Consider the following 12,530-nt stretch of genomic DNA (forward strand, 5'->3'; position numbering starts at 1 on the left):
CAACTGAGCTTTATTGTCACACACACACACAATCTATCTATAAATTTAATCTATTATCTCTTGCATTCAAACATTTGCGCGTAGAGATAGTTTGCTATCTGATCTCTTAAAACACATCAGTGACCAAGCACAGACTCGGCAATAAGTAAGCTGTCCATGATTGCAGTAGTAACTTTGGCAAGACTGAAAGAAAAGGTTTAAAAGGTTTACAAGATGATACTGAGACCTGCTATGATATGTGGTTTGGAGATGGTGGCACTAACAAAAAGACTGGAGGCCGAGCAGAGTTGAAGATACTAAGACTTTCAGTATTGGAAATTAGTATATCAGAGGTATAACATTAGAGAGGCCAGGCTAAGATGGCTTGGTTATGTGCAGAGAAGAGATACTGAATATGTATTGGAAAAGGCTGTTGAACATGGAGACAAAAAGAGAAAGACCACAGAGAAAGTACATGGATGTAGTAAAGGGTGAGATGGAGGCAGATGATGATGACGTAAATCTTTAAAAATGTATTCATTTCCTCCACTGTTGTATTCTTCAATTGTTTATTGTCTAGTTTCCAATCATTGTATTGCATTTTCCTCAACAATATAAGAATTTTATAAACACCACCTGATTGTATAACACTTTCCACCAAATCTTTATAAAATAACTTTATTTGTTTATATATTACAAGGCTATAACTTTAGACTAGTTTAAAATGAGTGTATACATATGATCATCCTTTACATTTAATTTTTGCTAAGGATTAAAATTTTAATTTGATTAAATCGATGGCTCCCAACAGTTCCAGTTTTGCTTGGAGTGACAATAAAGCTCATCTTATATTATGTAAAAGAAAATGACCAAGAGATAACCATTTTGTTTTTGCAGTTCTCATTTTGTCTTTCCTTTACAGCTGTGTGTTTTCATGCTTCTCTGCAACTCACTCCCTTAGAGGTGGGGGTAGGTTTACTTCAGCTTGAGGTAACATCAAAGGAAGGCAGACTTTGATTACCAAGAATTGTAAAACCGATTCGGCTCTTTATAAACGCTTTGGTTTCAGTTAGGCGAAGAATAACAGGCAATTTTTTTTTCTCAACGTTTCAGAAGTCAGATTATGACACGAAATAATCAATCCTAATACTTCCTGAAGTAACCGAGATTATCATTTTTACAGTAATTGTGTAGCCCTACTTTTTGCTGCTGTAGTGAGAAAAATGAAGCCACATACTCGTTCCGTTCACCACCTGCTGCTATTTCTTCTCCAACACAGTCATGTGCCTTACTGCTAGCTAATTTCACAGATTGTCTGCTGTGGTAGAGAACGTCCCTTTAGTCATCCTAAAGACAGATACAGAGATGGGCCCACTTGATCAGATAAAAGAAATGTACTTGTGTAATTTGCTTTAAAAAAAGATACAAAGAGTCGAGACCAAGTGTTATTTTTAATAAGTTCACACAATGGATGAAATAGGTGTTCTAAAGAATTTCCTGTGACCTTAAATCAACAAGCGGCAGCTCTGATTATGTTACGCTGAGTGTCACTGCGAGTGTAACTGCATATCAGTGTACGCTCTACTGCAGCTGCCAGCTTTTACTATCGCAAAGACTGTTCTAGTGTCTGTGCTCGTTCTCTTCCTAACATTTGCTCCATTCACCTCTACACACTGCTTGGATTTGTTCAGTGAGCATTGTGTGAAATTCTGTGGGGTCCTGGCATTCATGTGCAGATCGGCAACCCACTGCTTCCTCTGTTCCTGCGTGCTCTGGGTCATACACTGAAAAATAAAGAATCATGCTAGCAACAAATGGCAAACCCAAAAGTCAGCAGTTCAGTTCACGGAACCAGGATTTCATGGAATGCTAAAGTAGTGAGAGGAGAAACATGGAGGTCAAAGGTAAATTACCTTTATATGTGCTTAAATATTAGTAACACATAGTAGCAGACATTTGTACAAAACAATTTACTTAGTCTGATTGAGTGCAGAGGTATTTATTTCCATTTAAATCTTTTGGGTGCAGTTATTGCAAAATGCTGAAAAAAGCTCCGTGTGTCCTCTGTGTAACTATCATTTTCTATTTTAAGCATATTAACTGGTAATAACATTACGGATTAATGGTTAACAACATACTTTATAATCTCTTATAATTAAAGTAATGTGTAATGGTCACATTGTAATTCTCAGGGTTTGTGTTTTGTTTTGACAAGTACTGTTATCATGTGTTGTTTACTTATTTACAAGCTTATTTGCAATTACAATAAAAAAAAAACAGTAAGTGACATTTCCTTGTATAGACAGATTTTATCTTGATCTACAGTGATGGTGTTGATCACTAGCTAACAGCTGTTGTGAAAACAAGTGTTTCACGAACTGTATTGCTTCTCTTTTATTTTAACGTTCAGCTTCCTTCACTTTCTCATGGTCAGCTGGTGACTGTAGACCATTTCTGAAATGGAGTCAGGTCTGGTGGTTCTGGCCTTGGGCATCTCATCGTCAGATAAAGCAGTACAGTTGTCTTCTGCAGAGGGTAGTCCGTGGCTTGAGTCTTCTGTGAGTTTTTTACACCTTCCCTTGCAACACAGCTTTTGCAGCATCCGCAAAAGAGCAATTCTTAGTTCTCGAAAGCGCAGGGCATACAGCAGTGGGTTGACTGAAGAGTTGACCAGACAGAGGGTGCTGCAGAAAGCAAAGGCCCGCTGTTGGTCTCGGGTCAGGATCACTGAGACATCTACTAGCATGAAAGAAAGCACAGGAACCCAACAGCCCACCAGTATGAGCAGAATCAGGCCGAAGGTGCGAGCCAACCGGATATCCATCCTCATGCGAGATTGACATTTTCCTGCTGCTCCCTGGAAGCTGGTCATTGAGGACTCATGGCGGTGGGCCTTCCACAGGATGAGAGCATAAGCCCCCAAAATCAGAACCAGAATCACAAGGACGAAGCTGGTCCAGAAGGCTTGATAGTGCTTATTGATGTATGGAAACAAGTTTGAGCAAGGTGGAGTAAGGCCTGTGGAACACCTCCAGCCCATTAGAGGTAAGAAGGAGAGGAAGATGATTGTACTCCAGAGAATCAGAAGGCTCAGCAGGGCTCTGCGCCGTGTCAGCAACACCTTGTAAGTCGAGGAGTGGTAGATGCAGAGGTAGCGGTCCAGAGCAGTCAGCAGTAAACTTCCCACTGAACCAGAGAAGGCCATGGTGACACCGCCTAGCTTAAAGAGGTAGGCGCCTGGGCCATCTTTGAGATGAAAGAGGTGAAAGTGTAAGAAACTTATGGTGAAGAAACAACTGGCAAAGACATCAGCCAGAGCAAGGCTGCCAATAAACAGATAGGATGGCCGCTTTCGCAAGGTGGCTGTGCTAGCAATCACCCCCAGCACAAGAACATTTTCCAGTAGTGTGACAGGGCCTGCCAGGAAACAGATGGTGCCGATGGCTTTCCTCTCTTCGTTACTCAGGACCATGTAGCACGTCAGATTCACACAGGACTTGTTAACTGGGAGAAAAACACAATCAGTACCATGACAAGTCTTAGCTGACCAGTCAACTGTACATACAGATGTCCTTTTTTTATATAACACAGAACTGAATTTTACCATTAATGGAAAGCTGCATAGCTATTGTTGATGAGATATTACCTGCGTGTCCATGCTCTGCAGAAGTAGCTGTCTCCCCGTCCGTCATTCCAGCTACTATAATTAGGAAATGAAGTACAAAAAAGCTGTAACAAATGTTACAAGTTATTTATGAAGCACAGATGTCTCTACAGAATCTGATCTTTCATTCACATCTTTATGTGTTAAGACTCCGTCACTTTGACGTATGTCACATTAGGTTGGACGGGACAGGTAACTTCCTGTGGTGAAACAAACAAACCAGAAAACGTGATTACTTTTTTATGTTGTTGTCAACATTGACGCTGGAGCTTAAAGGGAACATAAACGTCTCTGAGTCAAGACAGAAAGTCATTTAGAGGCCAAAACAAACAGACGATCATCACAGTTTCAGCTGATGATGTTACGGGGGAGATAGTCGCCTGGTAGAACATGGTTTCAAGCAAACCATAAAACACTTTGATTTTTACTGAAGGCTGAATTGAATTTAAAAATACACAGAGCTCTATCCTTGTGCCTGTTATGTTAAAAATAAGCAAAAAAATTTTTCATGATATGTTCAGCGTTATAGTGAAATTTCAGCTACTATATCTCTAAAACATTTAGCTTTCCCATTCATGTCAGGAACATCTATGCACTATAAATGTTTATCCCCTAGGGTGGATACTCTGCATTATAAAATTATGTAGTTTTTGTTAGCTGCCTTTTTAAAAAAAATATTTCCAGACTGCTGTTGTGCTGTCACTGTACAGGAGCTCCATGTTGGTGCCCTCTTGTGGAATCAGAGGAGACTGTATTTAGTCGTTTTATCAGCGGGTGAAGGTCACAGTTGAATTAAACAATCTCCAGTGAAGTGCGTCGCCTGTATGCAATCAATAGATTAAAGGGTTTGTGGAAAGCTGAGGCAAAAACATTAGATTGAAGTAAATTATGCTGTTATAAATGAAAAGAACTGCCTTTAAATGTTTGCACAAAGTGGCTTGAGATTGAGGATTTCTTTGTTCTTTTTTTTTTTTGGCGGGGAACAGCATGACTGATGAAATACAGAGGGTTTAATCAAAATATTCCTGAAGCAATATATTTCTAGAGCAGCTGATAAACACTCAGAAATTATATAAATAAGATTAGGTGTGGCGTTGTTCCAATTATACCACGCTATACTGTTTCCACTGTATCTGTGACACGGCCATGTGAAGACTATAAAAATTGCATATGTATGAGGCCAAAGGAAGCACGTATTGAGAAAGATCCTTATTGAGAGACATTTTATGAACATTGTGGTGACATGCGCAGCGTCGTGTGGCAATAACCCCTTGAGTCACTTTTGCGCCCTGACACATTGTTACAAAAGATCATGAACCCTTTGAGCAGAATTGGAATAAAAAATAAATAAAACTACTATTTGAAGTCACTCTTCTTTTATGTACTGCAGGAAACAGAGACTTTATTAAAATAAGTCAGAAACAGCAGATCAACTCTCTACACATTAGATTAGAAATATTGCAGAAAGCATATTTTTTTCTAACAATTTCACACTTGCAAAATGCCACTTAAACCAAATTGCTAAATCTCATATATAAGAGAACATTTTTAACTGTGTTAAATAAAGTTATAAGAGCTCACCTTCTCTTCTTTCTTGGCAAACTACTGAAATATCTGATTTCCTGCCTCTTAGCTGCAGAGCTGAAGCCGCATAACACACAAACCAGCAGACGTGAGTACTGGTGTGCATGTGAAGAGAGAAGACAAGGAGGGTATAGCTGTGATGACATGAGGGGGCGGGAGCTGCTTAGGCGACATCTGAGATAAAACAAAAACCAAGCCCACTTTTTGATCAATTATCCACTCTCTGTCACAAATTCCGTTTTTCTGTTTGTTTTTTTTTACGTAATATTTTCTTAAACAGAAATAGAGATTACCAGTAGATCATTCAAAGATCAACCCTTTTGAATTTTGAAGTCTCTCATATATTTCAAGTATGCTTCATGAGGTTGGACTGTGGCGAAAACCCAATAAGATTATTGAGTGTCAGATATTAAATGTTAAGTGTAAAAAGCATGATCATCAAAAAAAGAGGAAGTGGGGCATAACCACATTGGGTTTTGCAGCATATTTTGCAAGCGCCAGCAGCTTCTTGTGGTGCCTAAATATCTCAATAAGAGAACTTTTGTTATTTCTAACGAACTACCTAAGGTCAAGATTGAACTGTCCTAGTCAATGTGAAGCCCTCTTTCAATTAGATTTAAATAGCAATTGTTTTCCACCTCTTTTTGTTATTATCTTCTACTCATATTCATCGGACAAAACGGCATCTATCATAACAGAAATATCTGCGTATACCCTGTCCCTGCAGGATCACTTAGTTAATGCTTTACTCCAGGGGTAGGCAACTCCAGGCCGGTGTCCTGGAGGTTTTAGATGTGTCCATGATCCATCACAGCTGATTTAAAGGGCTAAATGACTCCTCAGCATTTCTTGAAGTTCTCCAGAGGCCTGGTAATGAACTAATCATTTGATTCAGGTGTGTTGACCTAGGGTGGGATCTAAAACCTGCAGGACACTGGCACTCGAGGCCTGGAGTTACCCCTGCTTCACTGATTAATTCTATACTCATAAAACATTGCTTGAAGGATTAGAAGAACACCTTGTTGCAGTTTATAGAAGTAAAGGAATTGTAGATAATAATAAGATGGCTTTAATTCCTTGGTTTTCTTGCTTGTCCTGCAGTAGACTGCTGACTTGCCCAGGATGTACCTCGCCTTTTGCCCTATGAGAGACTCCCCCCCCCCCCCCCCCCCCCCACCAACATGAGCCAGGAATTGGATAAGTGGAAGAAAACAGATGGTTACTACAGTATTGCGACAAACCCGTATAAAGATTTTCAGATGTAAAAGTTGGCATCCTGCATTTGGCTGGCACACATATTATGACAAATATGGTGCAAGAACACTGAACAGGTAAATGTGGATAGACATGAAACGTGTATTCTGCAAAATAATCTTGTCACGATCCTGGGTCTTATGACCCAGTGTTTTGAGTTTTAGTTTATTTTGATGTTTATAGTATATGGTTAAACTCATTAGTTTTACTATTTCATTTGTTATTAGATTCCCCTTGTGTCTTCCAACCCCTGTTAAGTCTCCCTTGCCCTTCATGTGTTTCATATCTGTGTCTTACGTTGTCAAGTTCAGGTTGTCATGTCTGTCTCATTATGTTTCCTGTTTTATTTTGAAGGGGTCCGTAGTTCCTATGTTCAATGTTTTTAGTTTTACTCTCCTCTTGTGACGTCCTTATGTTCATGTGTGTCAGCTGTTTCCCCATGTGTTTCCATTTCCCTCATTATCCTCCTGTGTGTATTTAGTCGTGTGTTCTGGTCATTCTTTGTCAGGTCGTCTGTTGTTTACGCCATGTTCTTTACACCAGGTGTTTGTTTAGATTTCCCAGTTTAGATTTGTGTTAATTTTGCTTCAGTTTGCCTTGCCTTTTGTTTGTACCTTTTACCAGCCTCATTAAACGGCTCGCTTTTTGTTAACATTCAAGTTTTGTTCCCTGTTCCTTGGAGTCTGCATTTTGGGTCCTTCTTGTCAATTCATACAGTCTGCCCTCGACTGTGACAAATCTGTTAGGAAATAAAAGTTGATTCTGTTCATCTGGGCGTAGTGTTTTCAGTGGTAGAAACGTTTCATCACCCATTTAAGTGACTTTTTCAGTCTCAGCTCACTCCAAGTTCCCCCAACTTTATAAACAATGCATCTGCACAATGACTGAAACTTAATGAACAATGGGCTCTGAGGTCAGTTCCTTGATCATTAATATGCAAATTCTCATGACCACTGATCAAAGACCATTTACCGAAGGCCTCTACATTAAAAATGCTACGTCTAGATGAACAGAATCAACTTTTTGGGATTTCCTTACCTGGATGATTGCGCATGCATCAAGACCCCTACAACAGACAACTTTATAGTTTTTTTCCTGTGTGTGTGTGTGTTGCAATTCAATAAATCTGACTACATGTTTGATTTTCGATCCTTAATTTCACCACCAAATTCATTCTAATGTGAGCCACTCTACTTTGACAGGATTTCAAGTGTCCAGTTCAGCATTTTGAAATTGAACTAGTCAAATACTATCTGCGTAGTGATAGCACTGACTCACTTGACCTGAAACCCTTTTATGTAAATGAGAGAGTAGTCCACTTGCCCATTGTATTGTAGTACTGGTGGCAGTACATAGGGGGCAATACTAGGCAACCCTGATTCAGTAGGCAATATGATTAAGTCAGGAAACTGGCCAAAAGCATCAGACTAAAGGTGACAAGTTAAAAGTTTCTTTAAAGATTATTCATTAGAGATACAAACTCAACAAGCGGTCCACTCAGCAATGAGGTCATTTAATTTAGATTAAGTCCCATGTGGTAAAAATAGGCTGCATTAGTTTGACAACAATTTAATCAGATCTCTAAACCACATACCCGAGGCAATCTGAAATAAATTAGCAACCTATTTTAGCATTTAGAGAAAATCATGCTCAATAACACAGAGTCTGTAACTGGGTCTGACAAATTTAAGTAATATATCAAATTTCATGAAGGAAAGGAGTTAGTGTTCTACTACATGACTGTTTTAAAAGAAAAGGAAACAAAAAATGTCTCGCGGAAAGGCAGCGATATCTGGTGCACGGGCTGTGTCTTCTCCTCCTTTGACCTGATAAAGTCAGCAGGACAGAAAGCAGGAAATGTGATTAGGAGCAGGCAGCACAGCTTCAATAAGATTTCTACTCGCTCACTGTCTGTCCAGGTGCAGCATAAACACGACAGACAACAGGGCAGACTAAAAGCTGAAATGTTCAATTATCTGTTGAACTGCATCATCCTGTTACACAATCCATTTTTAGAAATTGCCTTGGACACAAACATCAGGGCCAGCTCTGCTGCTTCAGACAGATTTGGATTAAATCCATTAATCAAATTTCCGCTCCTCATTTCCAGATTGCCAGACCCTCAGGGAGCAGTATCAGTTCACTGACATGAAGAACACAGGAAAAAATGTTCGGGCAAAAATCGAATTACTTGGATACTTAATCCTTTAATCATGCTTAATTATTTACTTTGTTTTTGTTAAATGAAAGGCTTGACTTCTAAATATGGAAATGAAACGCACCAAATGAAAATTGCAAAAGCACACAGATAAATCTAAACTGACTCAAATAGCTTTCAATTACATCGTCATGGGAAACGGGGTGGAGTGGGTGGAGACGTGTGTCCAGGCGGGATTTGTGACAGAAGGATAGCAGCAAGATTGAAAAGCAAGGTTTACAAGATGGTAGTGAGACCTGCTGTGATGTACGGTTTGGAGACGATTTGAAGATGGAGGTGGCAGAGCTGAAGATGCTGAGACCTACAGTGGGAGTGACCAGGATGGATGGGATTATTAATGAATACATCAGAGGGACAGCTCAGGTTTGACACAGTTTGGACAGGTACAGAGGAGGGACAGCGAAGTGGGTTGAAAATAGAGCTGCCAGGCAGGAGTAAAAAAGGAAGATTCGTGGATATACGTAATGAAGGAGGACATGCAGAGAGCTGGTGTGACAGAGGAGGGTTAGATTCAGGTTCATGTTTTGGACAATGATACAATTTTGTAATTTTGCCACTGTTTGTGTCTGTGCCCCTGGTAATTGTGCATATCACCAGTTGTTTCCTCTTAGTTGCAGCTTGTTTATGGGTCTCTCTGCCTTCATATTAGAAATTAAGGCAACTTATAGCATCTTTATAGTAACTGAGGAGCATGCATCATTAGGTTCAAGATCACGTGACTAACTTGGCCATTCAAGATTGCCCAATTTCTTTATGTTGCTTTTGCAGAGTGTTTTGGGTCGTTATTCATTTGTACTGTGAAGCACATTTTGACTACTTTTGCAGCATTTTGTTGATCTGAGCAGAGAGTATAACCCTGTGCACCTCAGTCACATCAATAAATACTAGTGGCCCAGTTCCACCGGTAGCCACACATGCCTACATATAACATATTTCACAGACAGATCATGAGCTGTTCCTTTCTTTCACCATACTTTTATCTTGTCATCATTCTGATACAAGTTCATTTTAATCTTTATTGTTCAAAACAATCTTTTTCACACCTATATAAAAATGGCTGTACTTGTAAATAGATCATAAACTAAAGATTAAACTGTGCTCTTCAATCACATTTTGACGGTTCGATTTGAAATTTACTGTGCTGGTGTACTGTGACAAAATTACAAAAAAAAGTGCAACTGTCTAAAAATGTATGGACCTAACTGTATGTTTATTGTAATAACTGAGTGAGAGAAAGATCTCAATTAATTATGACAAGGACAAGGACATTCACTTGCTTAAAAATTGCTGCATTGTTTACTTTCACTTCAACTGGGACATGATCAGGGTTCTTTGTGAGGGAATACGAAATATGAAAAGTGTTAGCTACAATTTTTAATTCAACATGGGAATTATGAATGCTGCAGGAACCTCGATGGAGTTCACAGAGATATCTGTTTATCTGTAAAGAGAATGTATATATTAATAGGTCACAGCCACATCCTGTAGCGTTAACCAGACTTCCCACAACCCACAACTGCTTAAGCTCTATTTGTTTCTCAACAAGAGAATTAAAAACACAGCTCTGCTCTCAGGTCTGAGGCCTCAACAGTCACACTCAACAGTCTTTTAACTGCAGTCATGCTGGAACCTGCAGAAGTTTCCTGTTGGGCCGGTACCCACCACTAACCGGGTCAGTTCAGCAGCAAATTTTATAAGAAAGAATAACTCCTGAGCAAGTTAGTGCACAGCTGAACGAGATGATACAAGGCCACCCCATAACGGAGTGGGACCCTATAACCAGGATCCCACTCCGTCAGTCACAGGTAACAAAGCGCCTGGGAATAGCATACCTTATCATAGTATAGGATTAGGACTACATATATGCATTGATTTGTGTTATCTATTTAAATTGGGTCACTGCAGTGGGTAGGTCATCAGGCTCAACGCCCCTCAGCTTGTGTTAGCTTTGCTGTACACAAGGTCTTGCATTGCATGAATGCAAGACCCAATTATTTCACGTGATCACCCTTAGATACTACTGCACTGTTGCAGGAGAAAGCGCAAACACACACACTTAAAAAAAATCTTTAATTACATATTTGAGTGTTTTTCTTAGTTTTTTTTAAAATAAATAAACTTCCTTAAATTTACATTTAGATGTAATTAACTTGATACGAGTGAGGAGTGCTAATATAAATTTTTAATTTTCTTTTTTTCCAGGAGTAGGTCATTTGTAATATGAAAATCTGAGTTCATAAAACTTGGATGAATCATTTGTAGACATATTCTATTTTTTTTTATACATATTTTTATGGCTTGTGCTTTTATTATGTTTTTATTTTGATATGCATTTTATATTACCCCTGTGTATTAGTGGCATTGACCTGTGAGGATATTTGATACTTTGCTAAGGCCTTATAATACTCGTGTTCCTTCTCTGTCTCTTATGTTAAGCACTTTGGTATACCGCTGGTTTTTAAATGTGCTCTATAAATAAAGATTGTTGTTGTTGTTGTTGTAGTGTTGTGGAATTTTCTGTGAAAAAAAAAAAAAAAAAGGTCTGCAACACTGTCAGCTGTGGTCAAGCTATTTTATTACTGCATGCATGCAGGAGAGCGAACACACACATCAAAACATCACAGGTCTAAGTTACGAGCGCTCTGCCCTTGGGATGTCTCAGCTCCTCTTTTATACCTTCACACACAACTCTCTGTATCTTCCCAGTTACAACAGGTTTCTGTCCAATGGGCTGTTTCTGGGCAGAAAACAACTCCCACTATCTTTTCCCAGGAAGCTCTTGGCACTGGTCATCTTTGGAGTTTAGTCCTTCAACGCCGTAACAGTTAGCAGATAACATAGTGAAACATCGTTAAGCAAAGCTAAGCAGTTTTCAAAAGGTCATGCTGACACATACACATACTCCATCTAAGCATATGCATAAGCACTTAAATACTTTACATGAGAATAATAGATATTTTCTATTAAAATAGTGAATAAAAATGACACCTGCCATGCACATGCATGCAGGTGCAGAAAATTCAAATTATTGGATGATAACCTGCACTTGGTGTCCCTGCCCCCAAAAAGTAAAATGAAACCCATACCCGTGATTGCAAGGAAGTCATTAATAATTCAGAAATCATGCACTGCTATTTCTGGTGTGGTGATGCCAGCATTAGTCGAAACAAATAAGGAGTTAAATGTATTTGTAATTTAAACAGCTTGTTAGATTCATAAAGCTGTAAAATAATACAAGTGAACTGAGCCTTTGCTCATGTAATGACGGAAACTGGGAAACTTGAGAAATGTTGTTGAAAACTGCCATTATTTCTCATCTGTTTTGTAAATCAGTGGTCTGTTAAAAGTCACATTTAAAAAATGTATATATTTTTTCTAAATGTACTACTAAAATAAAGGGAAAGATGTTGAGGCGTTGGGTTATTATAAAATGGCTTGAAAACTTGAAATCTTCAAACTTGGCGAGTCAAACAATCATGCGCTGTAGTCTGCAAAGAAAATAGTTCTGTCGACTACACGTCAACAATAACTTTTTCATCTGAAAAGGTATTTTTTCCTGTTTGGTTTCAGTGGTTCATTCCAAATATGCTCTGTGGGCATTTTTCACAGAAAACCATCTGCGGTTGGCACATCTTCAAAAAAAAAGGGTTATGTGAGTGTACCAACTTCATCTGCGCACTGTGGTCCCGTAAAAAGTTGATAAGTAAATAAATCTTAAATAACAGTAGGGATGAGAAGGACCTCCAATTTAATGTGCCTGTTTGACCCAAACCCACTTATAGATCTATTTCACCATGGGTTTCATTTTAATATTTAAATTCTGTCAATTAT

The 12,530-nt window shown here is 38.9% G+C and overlaps 1 protein-coding gene across 1 annotated transcript; it reads right to left on the reverse strand.

Moving 5' to 3' along the window:
• Positions 1–91: 91 nt before the first annotated feature.
• Positions 92–5,482, reverse strand: cnr2 (cannabinoid receptor 2). Its single transcript, XM_085176542.1, has 3 exons — positions 5,225–5,482; positions 3,626–3,708; positions 92–3,483 (listed from the first exon to the last, which is right to left on the reverse strand). Exons 1-3 carry the CDS (start codon positions 5,371–5,373, stop codon positions 2,396–2,398), a joined length of 1,320 nt encoding a protein of 439 aa, XP_085032668.1. The 5' UTR covers positions 5,374–5,482; the 3' UTR covers positions 92–2,395.
• Between the last annotated feature and the right edge of the window lie 7,048 nt (positions 5,483–12,530).

This window comes from Neolamprologus multifasciatus, chromosome 11, assembly GCF_963576455.1.
Source record: "Neolamprologus multifasciatus chromosome 11, fNeoMul1.2, whole genome shotgun sequence".
Taxonomy (NCBI): domain Eukaryota; kingdom Metazoa; phylum Chordata; class Actinopteri; order Cichliformes; family Cichlidae; genus Neolamprologus; species Neolamprologus multifasciatus.

Bases quoted from the DNA above. Each gene is read 5' to 3' on its own strand.
- cnr2 (XM_085176542.1), bottom strand. From the start codon at position 5,373: ATGTCATCACAGCTATACCCTCCTTGTCTTCTCTCTTCACATGCACAC. The intron at 3,709-5,224 runs GTGAGCTCTTAT...CATTTGTTACAG, and splicing joins TTGCCAAGAAAGAAGAGAAG to CTTTTTTGTACTTCATTTCC. The intron at 3,484-3,625 runs GTAATATCTCAT...TTTTTCTCCCAG, and splicing joins TGCAGAGCATGGACACGCAG to TTAACAAGTCCTGTGTGAAT.